This window comes from Mustela nigripes, chromosome 14 (assembly GCF_022355385.1).
Source record: "Mustela nigripes isolate SB6536 chromosome 14, MUSNIG.SB6536, whole genome shotgun sequence".
Lineage (NCBI taxonomy): Eukaryota > Metazoa > Chordata > Mammalia > Carnivora > Mustelidae > Mustela > Mustela nigripes.
In genome coordinates, this window is record NC_081570.1 from 23179381 (window position 1) to 23196613 (window position 17233).

The window sequence follows — 17233 nt, forward strand, 5'->3', positions numbered from 1 at the left end:
TCCGAGGAACCAATCGCCTTCCAGTATTCCCCTCTGCACCGCCCCCTGAGTGCTCTCCTTTTATTGGTCAGATCTTTCCTAGCGTCACGAGAGTACGGTGCCAGGATTGGTGGGTGGGGCTGGAGTCCCACCTAGGCGCGCTGTGTCTTGTGGGTGGGAGCGCTGTCTGGTTTTGGCGTTTCGCGCAATGCTGCGGCGGGGAGACCGGGAGCTGACACAGAGTAAGTGGAAGGAAGGTCGGGGGTGGGGGGCTGCGGCATCTGGAGGCGGCACCTCGGTTGTGTGGCCTGAGTCTGGCCCTTCTCAGCTGATGGTTTTCAGGGGGCACAGGCAGGCCCCGAGGTCCCAGCGCCTGCATGTACCAGCCTGGGTTCCCCTTCTTGGCCGGAGCAGAACGTTGGGGTCTCTGCAGCCGCCTGAGGCCCTCGACCGCTGGCTTGTTCGTCCAGCGCTTGCCTTGTCCAGCCCTGTGCCTGTGCCGGACGCCCCCAGGGAGGAAAGCCTTGTCTCCCGGCTCCACCAGGCTCCTCTCTGGCTAAGGAGGCCGACTTGTTTCTGCCATTGATTGTGCAGTCTTTGACTAGGGCCTGCTCTGTGCCTCTCAGAGAGACGGAGATGAGAGGAATATCCGACCCCTGCTTCTCCAGAGCACGGTCTTGTGAGAAATTTGGATTCATATCTGGGAACTAGGTCTCTCCTTAATCGTCCAGCTGGTTTGGGAAAGAGCCTTGAGGATACATGGTGAACCAAAGATGGTCCCTGACCTCAGGGGTTTGAGTCCGGGAGGGCAAACCTGTTAAACGGTGATCTCACTAAAGTTAGGAGACATGCCTGATGCTATGAGTGCCTGAAATAAGCAGAAAGGCGTCTGTGAGGAAAAGATGCCTGAATGGATACCTGAAGGAAGGATTCTAATTACTTGAGTCAAGGGAGGAAGGCAGAATATCCCAGAGAGAGCAGCATGTGCAGGGGCCCTGTGGTGAATCGGAGGAAAATGACTATAAGGCAAAAAAAAGAGGCCACCGTGGCCAGTACAGAGGGAAAGAAGAGTCTCCTACAGGTTGCAGCGGGAGGTGGGTAGAGGTGCCGGACTTTTACTTCAAGACGGATGAGAAACTGCTGCGTTTTTGTTTTTGTTGTTGTGGGAGAGAGTGGTGAGGTGGGAGAGGTGGCTTGATCCCTCAGTCTCAGTAGCATAAACAGGTTGGAGGAAGGATAGATGCAGATAGACCCAAGTGGTGAGAGAGATAAGCAATGAGGACTGAGGTAATGGTATCGGTACAACTGCAGAGAACTGGACAGATTCTAGAGATAAGGGGGTAAAATCAGTAGAACTTAGTGATGGATTAGATTCAGGGAGTGAAAGAGAAATCAGACATAACTCCTGGGTTTCTGGCTTATGCATCAGGGTAGTTCTTTTTTTGGACGGGGAAGGGAGAGGTCATTCATGAGATCCAGGAGGTAGTTTGAAATACAGCTTTGGAACTCAGAGATGTTTTGGGAGATATTTAGCTGGGAGTAATTTGCAGATGGGTGATAATTGAGACATAGGTGTGGGTAAGATCAACTGAGAGAACCTCAAGTGGTCCCAGCAGGTAATGGCCAAGAACAGGAACAGGACTCCACAAGAGAAACAGAAGAGCTAGGGTAGAGGACCAGAAGAATGTTGTCTCAGCAGCAGGAAATTGTCTGTGTTAGGAAATCCTGGAATTCAGGAGTGCCTGGGTGGCTCACATGGTTGAGCGTCTGCCTTTGGCTTGGGTTGTGATCCTAGGGTCCTGGGATCAAGTTCTGCATCGGGCTCCCTGCTCAGTGGGGAGCCTGCTTCTCCCTCTCCTTCTGCTGCTCCCCCTGCTTGTGCTCTTTCACTCTCTATGTGTCAAGTAAATAAATAAAATCATTAAAAAAAATGATGTCCATGAACTGATCCCATTAAAAGAAAACCTGGAATTTAAATATCATCAGAATTGAAAAAAGTCTGTTGGCTTTATCTTCATGGAGCTTATGGTGTCCTTCATGAGAGTTGGTGTGATGGGGCCAGAAGCCAGATAGGAGGCAAAAACTCAAGAGAAGGAAAGAAGGCAGTGAATCTAGAGAGTATTTTCCATACATATGATTGTAAAGGAAAGGAGAGGATGTGGAAGCTAAGGGAGATGAGAGGTCATCAAGGACCCAATTTAGAGGGCGATGGAAAAATTGAAAATGCAAGAGAGAAATTGAGTCATTGATAGTGTTCTGAGGACATGGGAATGGATGGGATCCAAAGTACAGTTAGAGCAGTCTTAGGAAGATGGGAATGAAAGAAGTTTTTGCAGTTAATAGAAAGGAAGAAGAAAATGAAGGCAGTAGGCACAGGTTGTTTCTGTGTTTTGTACTGGTAAAATGAGTTTTCTCGTGGCTTTTATTTTTTCTGTAAAGCAGGTGATGGGATCATATACTTAGAGTGAGAGGAGGTCAGAGATTTGAGTGTAGAAAGTGTGAAAGTCATTGTAGATTGTGGGAGAATGAGTAGACCAGGGAATCGTAGAATTGTCTTGCAGAATTAAGGGCCCATTTGAGGGGTGCCTGGGTAACTCAGTCGTTAGGCATCTGCCTTCGGTTCAGGTCGCAACCCCGGGGTCCTGGGGTGGAGCCCCACCTCAGGTTCCTTGCTTGGCTAGAATCCTGCCTCTCCCCCTCTCTCTCCCACTTCCCCTGCTTGTGTTCCCTCTCTCACTATGTCTCTGTCAAATAGATAAAATATTTGAAAGGGAAAAGGAATATAAAGAATGTCTTTATAGGATTGTAGTATGTACTTAAAAAAAGGCCCACTTGAGGTTGGAGATCATATCTTTTTTTCTAGGAACATTAGGCTGTTCAGTGTAGGCATGGAGAAGACATATCCAGGGATAGTGAGGACCAGGGATTTGACTTGCTCAGCATACTTTCCACCTCTTAATGTGCCTTCTCTTACTGAAAAGTTTGGGATGCTAAAAGCAATTTCCTAGACTCCTTTGCACCTAAGGTGAGAATTGAATTTGGAGCTGAGTTAGATGTGGAGACAAAAAGGGTGAGAGCCATCCAGTTTTGCTGACAAGTATCATAGCAGAGGCACTGGATTTCTTTAGTCAACAACTTTCTGGTTTAGTGACTTCCTGCAATGATAGCCATAACTTTTTCGATCATGGCAAAGAGTTATTTTGTGGGTTAAGACTTGTTCCTGTAAGTTCTAAGGGAGCCTTCTCCTATAGCTCTTCAAGTAATTTTGTAAGCCACATAATATCTGGCAATAACTCCTTTTCTGCTTAACTTAGCTAGCATGGGTTCTGTTGTCTGCAGTTATACTCCACTCATGCCAGAAAGGTGAGCTGTAAAGACAAGGAGTTAAAGGGAGGTCATTCTAATTATTAAAATGGTGGGTCCTGGAATCTAAGCTGGAGAGGGCTAACAGGTTGGAAGAAAGTAGAGTTCAATAGATTAGGGTTCTAATGAGGTCAAAGAACAGTATTCTCTCCTACAGGACTTCATTTTTCCTATTTGGTTGTCACCTCTTAAACTTCCCAATTTCCTCCAAACCCTTGCTCTCTCTTGTTTTCTCAGTACTTTGAACCTAGCCACCATTTTTAACGCTGATACACTTGTAGTTAGCTAAGACAAGTAAAGCTTTTAGGTTAATGCATGGCAAATAAACACTGACGAACTAGCTGTTGTTATCAGAGGTCTTGGAGAACCTCCAGGATTATTGATTGTAACAATAGTGTGGGATAGAGTACTGGCCATGGGGTCTAGTGCCAACATGGTTAGCTGTAGGCAGCCTTTGTCAAGTCACTTGATGTCTGTTAGCCTCATTTTCAGCTAAATAAAAATAACATGCTAAATGAACTTCATAATTCCTTTTCAGCTTTCACGTTTTATGAGACCATTTTTGTGTGTGGTGTGTTTTTGTTTTGTTTTGTTTCATTTTACTATTTTTTCTCTTTCCTGCTTTTGGACATTTTCTTAACTGATCCATGACTGAAGTTCAAAAAGGAACAATCATCTATCTAAGATAGTCATTCTAGTAATTTGGTAGGGAGGAGGAAGTTTGGCTGTCAGTCTCCCACCTTCTGATCTGACCAATATATTGGGTGGAACTAATTTCCTCTGCTTTCTTTAGGGTAGAATGCTTTCTCCCTTCTTTCTCTACCTGTGTTTAGCACATAGTGAGTCTCTATTCACTCATTCAAAAAGAGAAAAAAAGAAAACAACAACAACAACTTTGAGTACCTACTGTATACCAGACCCTGGGAAGAGAAAAACCAAGTAAGAAATGGTCCTTGGGGGACGCCTGGGTGGCTCAGTTGGTTAAGCAGCTGCCTTCGGCTCAGGTCATGATCCCAGGGTCCTGGGATCAAGTCCCACATCAGGCTCCTTGCTCGGCGGAGAGCCTGCTTCTCCCTCTGCCTCTCTGTCTGCCTGTGCTCGCTCGCTCGCTCTCCCTCTGTCTCTGACAAATAAATAAAATCTTTAAAAAAAAAAAAAATGGTCCTTGGTTGCATGTTTGGATGAATGAATCCAGACCCAGCTCATCATTACCTCCTCCAAGAATGATGCCCTTCTGATGAGGACTCCTCATTGGAATCTCTAATGTTGGGACTTAGTTTGTATTAGAAATTATAATAAGATTTAGGTGTGATTTGCATATTCTTTTTGAGGCGGTGTAGAATAGTGGTTGAGAATGCAGGCTCTGGAGTCATTATTCTGTCTTTGTTGATACCCCAGTATTTTTACTTTTTAGCAGATTCTCTCAATTCTTATACACAGGTTGAAGATAAATTAGAATTCCTTTAACTCTCAGGGTTTTATCTAGTTAGTATTGTTCTGTAGCAACCACAGCAAATCCATATCCAAAGAAACAAATACAACAAAAAAATCATGGCCAGATCAGTAAGGTGACACTTGAACGTCCAAAGGTGCTTTAAGTATCTTACTGATTTAGTAATTGTTCTATGGACTTCTCATTGCTTGAGAGAAGAGAGAACAGGGGTTTTTTTTTTATTTTTGTTTTTTTGTTTTTCAGTCGCATGCACATTAAAAACAGCTTTTAAACAATCACTAAATTGTGGAAGTTCAGTACAGATAACATTTTTTAATGAATTATTTGAGAGTTAAGTTGCTGACTGGATGCCCCATCATCCCTGAAAACTTTAGTTTTCCTATAAAAAAGGACATTCTCTTATATAATCACAATATAACTCCTGTAATCAGAAAGTTAATATTGCATTACTACCTCTACTCTCGGCGCTGCTTCCCATTCTTGGCACTGATTCATCATTGTGGACAGCCCAATATGTGGATGTCATCATTACCCTGCTTCTTTCCACACTGGGTTGCTCTTTTTTTTTTTTTTTTTTTTAAGATTTGATGGAAAGAGAGACAGCCAGAGAGGGAACACAAGTGGGGGTGTGGGAGAGGGAGAAGCAGGCTTCCCACAGAGCTGGGAGCCTCGTGCCAGGCTTGATCCCAAGACTTGAGCTGAAGGCAAACAATAACTGAGCCACCCAGGTGCCCTGCTGAGTTGCTCTTCTTTGCAGATTTCTTCCTCACCCAAATGTCTGCCCTCACTCTGGGCCACCATTTGTCTGCTACACCTCTCATTCCCACAGTGTATTTTTCTTGCTCTGTCCCTTGCTTTGGGAAGTGGGTGGCTAGTAATTGGGTCCATGTTGCATTCCAACATATTCTATTATTGTTTAAAACATTCAAGGAAAACGAAGCACTTACGGAAGATATTCTGTTTCTAGAATTATTGCAAAGCAGCTCCAAATGATGTACCTCCATCTTTATCAATATACTTGCTCTTTGACGTCTACAGATGTGGTCTTACTTGACTGGACCACCATCAAACTCTAGTTTCTTTCTTACTTTTTTTTCCCCCTAAGATTTTAGTTATTTGAGAGAGTGAGAGAGAAAGCAAGAGCATGAGCACACACACAGGGAGAGGGAGAGAGAGAAGCAGACTCTCCACTGAGCAGGGAGCCTGGTTCGGGGCTTGTTCCCAGGACCTGGGATCATGATCTGAGCTGAAGGCAGACATTTAACCAACTGAGCCACCCAGGTGCCCCCAGAACTCTAGGTTTCTACAGAATGTAATTTGAAAGAAAATTTTAAGTTCCATTTTTTAAAAATGGCAACCCTCTGCTTTCGTGAAATTGTAAACCTGTTACTGTTATGTTTCAGGATTTCCCTCAGTAATGCATACTGCTTTCTTTCCTGAAGAATTGCGCAGGGTTTCTCAGGGTAGTGTTCTACAGAAGGAGCCAATGGGAGAGCTTTAAGTTACGTGGTCATACACTTGCCACAGCAGAAATCTCTAAGAATCAACTTAAGATTTTTTCTACTTTTATCGCTCTTCCCATGACCTTTGTGTAGAAGGAACAGATGATCAACTAAGACATTTGAGCTCAATTTAGGTGTCCTAACTGCTGATGCCTCTATGGATTCTATACCTCACTGTATGGATTCTATACTTCACTAGTGTTCCCAGAGCTGGAGGAATTAAGGTCTCTTGATAGAGCCACTGGCCTCAGGTCAATAACCTTTATTCTAGGATGTGAGGTGAGAAATGCTGGTCAGAGGGAGGGAAAGATTAGAGATGAGCCTGCATGGCTGGGAAGGGGAAGAAGCAGGATCTAACCAGGTTGTGATACATGGATTTAACCTGTTTATCAGCCATTTCTCAAGAACTGACAAATATGCCTCCATTCTATGTTCTATTAGTAAAGTAATAAAAACCACTTGTGGCTGATATAAGCAGAAAAGCACAAGTTTATTGCAAGGATACAAAGTTGTCTTACAGAACTCAAGGAGAAGGATGTAGGAACCTGGGGATGATACCAAGACCAGGATTTGGAAGACTGATAGGATTTTCTCTCATTTTTGTTTTAAGTGAGGCAGTTCAATTAATGGATGGTCCTGTAGATCAGGAAGACTGCAAAACTAGGACCGAAGTTGTCATATGAAAGTGAGGGGGTTGAGGAGAGAAGAAGGTATTTGGTTATGAAAAACTAAGGAAAACAGAATTTCAAGTCTTATTGTCAGGAAGTGTAATTGGGAGGAAAAAGAGACCCGAGGGCAGTACCTTTAGATTTATCTTCATGTAGCAGTGATTTATCCAGCAGAGTAAAGTGGCATGGTTAAGAGCCACTAGACTGCAAGTTCCCTCTCTGTTTAAAACAGGAGACTGAGCAAGAGTATCCATAAGGTCCCTTCCAACTCCAAAGTGGTAAGATTCTACTCAGGCAGCATCACCATCATCCAGGAGCTTGTGGAAATGTACAATCTCAGGCACCACTTCAGACTTACTGAATTGCAGTCTGCATTTTAACATGATTCGTAAATAGTTAAGTAAATTTGGTAGGGGCGCCTGGGTGGCTCAGTGGGTTAAAGCCTCTGCCTTCGGCTCAGGTAGTGATCCCAGGGTCCTGGGATCGAGCCCCGCGTTGGGCTCTCTGCTCGGCGGGGAGCCTGCTTCCACCTCTTCCTCTGCCAGCCTCTCTGCCTACTTGTGATCTCTGCCTCTCAAATAAATAAATAAATAATCTTAAAAAAAAAAAAAAGTTAAATAAATTTGGTACATCCAAGAATGGATTGTTATGTGGGCACTAAAAAAAGAGGTGCAAGGGCACCTGGGTGGTGCATTTAGTTGTCCAACTCTTAGTTTCAACCCAGGTGGTATTCTCAGGGTCGTGACTTCGAGCCCCACATTGGGCTCCGCGCTCATTGCAGAGTCTGTTTAAGACTCTTCTGGGGCGCCTAGGTGGCTCAGTGGGTTAAGCCTCTGCCTTTGGCTCAGGTCATGATCCCAGGGTCCTGGGATTGAGCCCCACATCAGGCTCTCTGCTCAGCGGGGAGCCTGCTTCCTCCTCTCTCTCTGCCTGCCTCTCTGCCTACTTGTGATCTCTGTCAAGTAAATAAATAAAATCTTAAAAAAAAAAAAAGAATATAACCTACAGCTTGAGAGTTTTGAGGATTAAATGAGATATTGGCTGTTTGGTGCTTAGCACAGTACCTGGACATTCTTGATAAATGTTACCTCTTATTACTATTATTCCCTTTTTAAAAATTCAGTTTCACACACACATATCTCAAAGCCTTCCTTCGACAAAAGAACAGTAACAATAGTGATTAGAAAAACAAAACAGACTAATGGCCTTGGGTAAGTATCAATTGGAAAAAAAAGGATCCAAGTTTCCACAACTCCTCATGATGACGGGCCAAAAGAGATGTGGATGGAAGTGCCTAGTGTTAAATCTAATGCCATTATTCTGTAGAGACTAACAGGGGATTATGTGCACATTTCTTCTTTAACGCAGGTGTCTTTCGCATGTTGTCTGTCTTATTTCTTTGTGATAGGACACTTGAATTAGCTTCAGCAGAAGAGAAATGGAGGAGCCATAGAACATTAAGGATGAATTCAGGAAGACCCGAGACCATGGAGAACTTGCCGGCTCTCTACACTATTTTCCAAGGAGAGGTATATTCTTTCTGGCCTTAAAAATTTTCCATTTGTGTTAAGCATAATTGAGGGGTGAAAAGCAGCTGGGTTTGAAGCTTCCTGTCTGCTTGAGAATATGTGGAGCATCGCAGTTCAAACAGGAAGAACTAGTGGAACATCTGGCTACTATTTGTACCTCCTTTAAGCTCCAGACTCCTAGCTGCATACTTGACATCTTCATTTGGGTACCTCACAGCATGTCTAATTAATGTTTTAAACTGAATTTTTTCTTCCTTTCTTTTAAAAGAAATTTATTTTTTTAAATAATCTCTACACCTAACATGTGGCTCAGACTCACCCCGAGATCAAGAGGCAGATGCTTCACCTCCTGAGCCAGCCAGGTGCCCCTGAATTTTTTATTTTCTAACCAGATCTTTTCTTTTAGTCTTTCTCATCTCAGCACATGGAGCCACTGTCCTTTCAGGTACCCCTGCTAAATGTCTGGACATCATCCTTTATTTCTCCTCTTGATTTGATCTTGATTTTCTCTCTCCCTCCAGTCCATCAGCAAGTTGTACTATTGCTTCCTCCCAGATATATCTCTTGAATGTATACTTCTTTATCCCTGTGGCACCCCATTAATTCATACTCTCCATTTCTTCTTTAGCCACTGGGGTCTCTATGCCTGTCTCTATGCCTGTAGACTATATGTCTATAGTCCCTCTTTAATCTGGACTTGGCCTCTGCCTACCCTGACTGTGTGGTTTTGTTCTATTCTACTCACATACCAGCCACACTGGCTTCCTGACCACTCTCAGCATTCTAAGCTTGCTTCCTTCTCAGGACCTTCTGTACATGCTATGTCTAACTACCCCACTCTCCCACTAACTTTTTTTTTTCCTTTTCCAAAATTTTATTTATTTATTTGACAGACAGAGATCACAAGTAGGCAGAGAAGCAGGCAGAGAGAAGGAAGGAAACAGGCTCCCCGCTGAGCAGAGAGCCCAATGCAGGGCTCGATCCAAGGATCCTGGGACCATGACCCAAGCTGAAGGCAGAGGCTTTAACCCACTGAGCCAACCAGGCACCCCTCCCAGTAACTTCTTTTCATATTTTAGGTCTTGACCCTAAGGTCTCCTCAGAGATATTTCCCCACCATAAATATATAGGCTCACCCTGTATTTGTATACTTGTGTAATATCTGTCTTTCTCATAAGACACTAAGCTCCATGAGGGCAGACCCCTGTGTGTTTTGTTTGCGGTTGTAGCTCTCAGTCCCAGCTAGTTGGGTAGAAAATAACAGGTGCCCATTACATCTTTGGTGACTGAATGATCAGCCTTTGAATAAGAAAAGGCATTGTATTTGTAGAGCACGCAAAACCTGGATTCCTGTTCTAGTGCTTTTACTTTGTGATTCTTTTTTTTTTTTTTTTTTTTTTAAGATTTTTATTTATTTGACAGACAGAGATCACAAGAGGGCAGAGAGGCAGGCAGAGAGAGAGGAGGAAGCAGGCTCTCTGCTCAGCTGGGAGCCTGATGCGGGATTCCATCCCAGGACCCTGATATCATGACCTGAACTGAAGGCAGAGGCTTTAACCCACTGAACCACCCAGGCGCCCATTACTTTGTGATTCTTGAGACCATCCCTTACTCTCTTCGAGTCTTGGTTTTTCTCATTTGTTAAACGGAGATAATCATTTCTTTCATAGGATTGCCATGATGGTTAAATAAGCTATCATCTATAAAAACAATGCCTTAGATAGAGTAGGAATTCATTAACATTATCTTCCTCCTCTCAAAGCAATACTTTAACAGTATCATTCTTACTTGCTTTATGGTTGACAGAGTTTCATCTTCTGATAATGGGAGGTCTTTGAGGGCAGACTTTGTGTCTGTCAGTTGGCTATAGATAATTGTGGCTCTTGACTTCTTTTAAGTCAGTCCCAACTTGTAAGATACAAAGGATAATAATGTTCTAGCAAATAGTAAACACTTCTGCTCTTCAGAGCCTTTGTCTTTTTTCTTTAAGGTCTGTGGTGTTCCCAGAGATCAGTGAGGTACCAGGGCTCAGAAGGGGAAGTGAGTAGCACTAGAGATGAAATTGATTTTCCTGTTGATGAAGTTTGTTTGTCAGGTGTTGCACAGAAGGTAAAGAAGAGTGCTGTGCCCTTCACAGACTGACTCAGATTTCTGAAGTGACTCTTGCCCGACAGCTGCTTAAATAAAGTGGGACTTGAATTAGTGTAGGTTTTAATGTTACCTTTTTTTTTTAAAGATTTATTTATTTATTTATTTGACAGAGAGAGAGATCACAAGTAGGCAGAGAGGCAGGCAGAGAGAGAGAGAGGAAGGGAAGCAGGCTCCCTGCTGAGCAGAGAGCCCGATGTGGGACTTGATCCCAGGACCCTGAGATCATGACCTGAGCCGAAGGCGGCGGCTTAACCCACTGAGCCACCCAGGCGCCCTTACATGTTACTTTTAAGGATGGATGGTCTAGGGTAATGTTTGGGGAGAACTTAGTAGTTCTAGCTTAGTATTTCAGGAGCACGTTTTGAAAAAATGATGGTTTAGAAATGACTGGAATTAGGGAGAGAGAAATTGCTTGATATATCAGAAAGAAGAAACTATTTTTCAGAATATTCATGCACAAATATTTAATGAGTACCTGATATTTCAAAGAAGACTCAGTTACATTAAGATTCAAAAAAATTTTTCAGCAGGGGCACCTGGGTGGCTCAGTGGGTTAAAGCCTCTGCCTTCCGCTCAGGTCATGATCCCAGGATCCTGGGATTGAGTCGGGTTCTCTTCTCAGCAGGGAGCCTGCTTCCTCCTCTCTCTCTGCCTGACTGTCTGCCTACTTGTGATCTGTCTGTCAAATAAATAAATAAAATCTTTAAAAAAAAAAATTTGTCAGCATCACATATGTTAGTACTTTTATACATTCTGTCATTGACTCTCCAAAAAATTATTACCCTCGTTTATGGATAAGGAAACTCCTCTCAAAAGTTAATTAATTGCCCAGTGGTTAATAAATAACAAAACTGGGATTTTATTTTATTTATTTTTAAAAAAGATATATTTATTTATTTTGGAGAGAGAGAAAGAAGGAGAGTGGGAGAAAGGTTGCAGGGAGAGGGGAAGCAGACTCCCTGCTGAGTGTAGAGCCCCGTGCTCGCTGATCTCACAACTCTGAGATCATGACCAGAGCTGAACCAAGAGTCAGATGCCCAACTGACAGAGCCACCCAGGTGCCCCCAAAATGGGATTTTGAATCAGGTCCTTTCTCCAAGTCTGCTTTCTGCTAAACTGCTCCTGGGGTGTCCAGCTTATCAAAAATGCATGGAGGAACCAAAAGAACCTTAGGAGAACTCTTCTAACTGAATTGAAATATAGAAAGAGGGTCAATAGTAAATCTAGTTTTTCCAGAGTCAGTTAGTTTTCAGTAACAGCATTTATCACAGTCTGTCTTGTATGATTATTACTTGTGTGTGTGTTTGTCTCCTCCACTAGAGAATGAGTTACTAGAGAGGAAGGGCCGTGGTTGTCTCATCTATCTTGGTAACGACATCAAATTTATTTAAAAATAGGTTGGACATTTTTTTAAGTGTTTTTATTTCACAGTACCTAACATGATATCTTGCATGTAAGTGCTCAGCAAATATTTTTTTTTTTAAGATTTTATTTTTTTTGATAGACAGAGATCACAAGTAGGCAGAGAGGCAGGCAGAGAGAGAAGTGGGGGAAGCAGGCTCCCTGCTGAGCAAAGAGCCCGATGCAGGGCTCAATCCCAGGACCCTGAGATCATGACCTGAGCTGAAGGCAGAGGCTTAACCCACTGAGCCACCCAGGCACCCCAGTACTCAGCAAATATTTGAATAAAATTGAACCCAAGCCTCTTTGGACCAATCTGCCTTGAAGAAACCAGTGATATAGACCTAGCAGTTTTTCCCTTTGCTCAGCAGGGCTGGGGAGCCCAGTGACTGAATAAGTGAGAAGCCAGTATTCATCCTTCTCTCATCCTCTGAGAGATTAGCTTGGTGTTGGAGTTGATGAAGTGTGGTAGCAGGTATAAGCGTAGTAGTGTGAATTTGGATTTGGCTCAGCCCAGCCATAGCCAAAGAAATGCTTAGGGAAGTTTAGTGTTGGCAAGGTGGGAATGGCATTGAACTAGAAGTAAAAAGACTTGCTACTTTCCACCTTTGTGACTTTGGGCAAGTAATATAGGTCTCTGAGCCTCAAGTTGCTCCTTCACATTATGGGGTAACTACTTTTAAGGCCAGTGCAGCCTCTACTCCAAAGATGATAAATTCATTTTACCTGAGCTGTGAGTTCAGTTGATATAATTACTGAGTTTTTTTCCCTGAGTTATTTGACTAATTATTCTTGGGACACCAGGCAGACTGTGTGATCATCTACAGCAGGTGCCATTCTATTAATTTCAACTCTGACTGCACCCCAGGAGACACAGTGATGGAAACACCTGGTACTGGAAATAGGCAAGAATGCCTTTTCCTGACTAAACAGTTGAGTGCATCCATTCTGGAGCACATTAACTTTTCCTTTTGGGAGAGGCCAAATTAAGGTCTGTTAATGATATTTCCTCAAAAGATCATAATGTGACACTGGAGTTCAGGATTGAAAAGTGAGATGGTCTTAATTTACAGCAGCAAGGTAAGTTGGGCTCCAAATTCCAGATGATTCTTTTAAGTTTGTTAGATAACTCTGTCCTTAATAATGTTGTTATGCAGTATGAAACACCTCAGTCATCTTTCTAGATCTGTGGAGCAAAAGTCAGTTACTAAATTAAAGCAAAAGCTGAGGCGCCTGGGTGGCTCAGTCATTTGGGTGGCGACGCTTGATTTTGGCTCAGGTCATGGTCTCCGGGTCATGGAATCTAGGCCCAACTGGGCTCTGTGCTGGGTGTGGAGCCTGCTTGGGATTCTTTCTCTCCCACTCTCCTCTTTTCCTCACTTCTTGCATACATGCGTGCATGCACATGTTCTCTATCTTTCTCTTTCTTAAAAAAAAAAAAAAAAAAAAAAAAAAAAAGTTTAAAAGCAAAAGCCTTTAGTTGGTCCAGAAAGAAGGGATTTGCTTTTATTATAATGAAAAATTTACAATCTTGGGTGCCTGGCTGGCTCAGTTGGTTAAGTGACTGCCTTCGGTTCAGGTCATGATCCTCGAGTCCCAGGATCAAGTCCTACATCGGGCTTCCTGCTTTAGCAGGGAGGCTGCTTCTCGCTCTGACTTTCTCCCCTGTCATGCTCGCTCTCTCTCTCTCTCTCTCTCTCACACACGCTCTCTCTCTCTCAAGTAAATAAATTTTTTTAAAAAACTTAAAAAAAAAAGTTACAGTCTTGTCTGTATCCATGTAGCCCTGTTTTGCAGAAAACAACTTGCTTTGTGTACTTGGGTAAGCACTTTGTGTCTCTGGTCTTCCTTTCCTCATTTGAAGCATGATAGGATCACACCAGCTAATCTCTGACAACTTTCCTCCAGTTTCACCTTACCTTGATTTTAAGTACTAGTATCTGCCTCATTGTACTGTTTCTTCGGGACTATCTGGTCCTTACCCCACTATAACATATTCATCAGTATAAAAGAGGACTTTTGGTTCTTGGCTCAGTCATTTAGGTGTCTAACTTTAGCTCAGGTCATGATCTCAGGATCCTGGGATCGAGTCCCTCTCCTGGCTCTGTGCTCAGCAGGGAGTCTACTTCTTCTCTCTCCACCCCTCCTCCTGCTTGTGTGCACTCTCTCAAATAAATAAAATTAAAAAAAAAAAAAACAAAACTGGGGCACCTGGGTGGCTCAGTGGGTTAAAGCCTCTGCTTTCGGCTCGGGTCATGGTCCCAGGGTCCTGGGATCGAGGCACGCATCGGGTTCTCTGCTCAGTAGGGAGCCTGCTTCCCTTCCTCTCTCTGCCTGCCTCTCTGCCTACTTGTGATCTGTCTGTCAAATAAATAAATAAAATATTTTAAAAAAAAAAAAGCTTTTGGTTCTTAACCCATTAATGTTGTATCATGGAGTTATTTCAAGTGTTCATTTAAAAATATGAGGCAAACGGAAGTTTTTGTTTCTTTCCATCCTAACATTGAGATGAGTAATGATATTTGGTGGAGTGAGAGGCACTGGACTAGGCATCAGGGGATCTAGGTTCTGTGCCTTGTGTCTAAGTTAGTTGCGTTTCCATTAGTCACTAACCTTTTTTTGTGCATTAGTGTCTCAAACTGTAAATTATTAAAATGCCACAATTTGCGGTGCCTGGGTGGCTCAGTTGTTACGTGTCTACCTTCATCTCAAGTCATGATCCCAGCATCCTGGGATCGAGCCCCATATCGGGCTCCCTGCTCAGGGGGAAACCTGCTTCTTCTTTTTCCTGCTGCTCCCCCTGCTTGTGTTCCCTCTCTTGCTGTCTCTCTCTGTCATAAATTTAAAAAATCTTTTTTTAAAATAAAGCCACAATTTATTAAATGTACTTTAGATGCCAGGTATAACTGTGAGGTACTTTGTGTGCATCATTTATTATCTGCTGGAGGAAAGTGACTATACTTGGATACTTAGGCCCTGAAGGGCAAGCTGTATTCAACATCTCACAGCTAAGGAGTGGCAGAGCTGGATTAGAAGCCACATCTTTCAATCCAAAGCCTGTGCTCTTTCTAAAACTATGCTATTCCACCTCATCTGCAGCACAGGCCCTACCATGTATACTTCTGAAGATCATTCCCAGGAGCAGATAAAATGTCAAATGTCACATTGCTTCTGTGTTAGAATTTTACTTATTTATTTATTTAATTAAAGATTTTTATTTATTTATTTGACACACAGAGAGAGAGATCAAAGTAGACAGAGAGGCAGGCAGAAAGAGAGGGGGAAGCAGGCTCCCTGCTGAGCAGAAAGCCCGATGCAGGGCTCGATCCCAGGACCCTGAAATCATGACCTGAGCCAAAGGCAGCGGCTTAACCCACTGAGCTACCCATTAGCCCCTGTGTTAGAATTTTATAGTTCAAGGGAACTTATGAGCAGTTCTAGTGTAAAGACTCACTGGGTTCAGATCCCAGCTCTGCTGCTGACTATCTTTGAGCTTTGGGTAAGTTGCTCAGTCTGTCATCAGTTTGTCATCAAATGAGAACAATAACAGTACCAATATCATATGGTATCATGAGGAGTATGTAAAAGAAAAGCACTTTGAGGGGTGCCTGCGTGGCTCAGTGGGTTAAAGCCTCTGGCTTCAGCTCAGGTCATGATCCCAGGGTCCTGGGATCGAGCCCCACATCGGGCTCTCTGCTCAGCGGGGAGCCTGCTTCCCCCTCTCTCTACCTGCCTCTCTGCCTACTTGTGATCTCTGTCAATAAAAATAAATAAATAAATAAATAAACAAACAAATAAATAAAATAAAAGCAGTTTGAACAGCGTTTTACACATAGTGAGTAGTCAATGTGTATTAGTGAACAGCAGTGCAGTGGGGCTTGACTTGTCCTATTCACTCACCTTCTCTTAGTTATGGTGAAGCGATACAGTGAGTACCTGAGATGAAACAACTAATTAAAGTTACTGAAAAAATAAAGCTTATGTCTATAAGATTGTATTGAATACTTTATAAATAATAATGAATTTAGTGATAAATATGGAATTTAGTGACAGTTTTAATCCCAATCCCTGGCCTAGGGCATGGGCTAGAGGATGGATGGGAGGCAGAGATAGAGTTTGGGATAATGTTTTATCTGGCAGGGGTTCTGGGCCTTTCATTACTATTGCCTGTTACATAGGCTCATTAAGCCTCTAACTTCTCCATCTTAGGGCACCTCCACAAAAGACTCAGGTACAACTCTTTTTCTCTCTAATTACATCTTTTTAGGTTCTGTTACATATCTCTATTGGTTTTTTCTGTAGTTGTCTTGTAAAATCTAAGACTGGTTTGGAGTTAAATAGAGCAGCCTATATCATCAGTTTTGACTTGAAGTTTAGGAAAAAGGACTGTCCTATATAATCCATCCCAAATTAATAAAGTTCTCTGTATTGGGATTGGGGATCTCAGCCCCAGCTAATAGAAAGTGTAACTTTATCACTAGATTTTCTGCTGTGTGTTCCTTTTCTTCAGATATATCCTTTGGGGATTTCAGTATGTGTGGGATTTGGACATCCCTAGATTTTGTCATACCATCTGACAACACTCCAGTCTCAGCAGTGTGTTTCATGTGTTCAAAAAGAACAGAAAGAATATTTGACAGAACATAGTTTTAGGGAGCTCTGCAAGTCAGTGCCAAGTAGAAATTCAGGGAGACTAGGTTAAATGCTATGGAAGAGAGATTCTCATTTGTGTGACATTGATTCTTTTTCTTTTTCTTTCTTTCTTTCTTTTTTTTTTTTTGGTCTTTATAGGTTGCTATGGTGACAGACTATGGAGCCTTCATCAAAATCCCAGGCTGTCGGAAGCAAGGTGGGAACCTGTCACTTGAAAGTCAGCCCTTCCATTCCACTGTCTTTTGTCACCCCTCCACATCCTGATTATAGACTCTTTTTTAGACAGTACTTTGGTTTTTGTCTTTAGTGTAGAGATATGGATATAGACAAATGATGACAGTCCATGTTTTTGTTGGTCTTAACTCAGAAGAATGATGCTCTCTGACTTGGTTGGGGGCTGGGTATAGCTACTTCTGGAACCAGCTCTTGTCTAAATTTCACCTGTGACCTTAGGCAAGGCGCTTGACCTCTCTGGTCTTAGAATTTGGGGTAGGGCAGTCTAATCCCTCTCTGATACTGATGTGGATTTTCTAG

At 42.9% G+C, this 17233-nt stretch overlaps 1 protein-coding gene across 1 annotated transcript in view; it reads left to right on the top strand.

The window, feature by feature from the left end:
- The first annotated feature begins 117 nt into the window (after positions 1-117).
- ZCCHC17 (zinc finger CCHC-type containing 17) overlaps positions 118-17233 on the top strand; it is a 56183-nt gene continuing 39067 nt past the window's right edge. The window contains exons 1-3 of the mRNA XM_059376966.1: positions 118-221; positions 8374-8494; positions 16838-16895. Of these exons, the coding sequence (XP_059232949.1) occupies positions 8429-8494; positions 16838-16895 (124 nt within the window). The 5' untranslated portion in view covers positions 118-221; positions 8374-8428. The remainder of the gene's footprint in view (positions 222-8373; positions 8495-16837; positions 16896-17233) is intronic.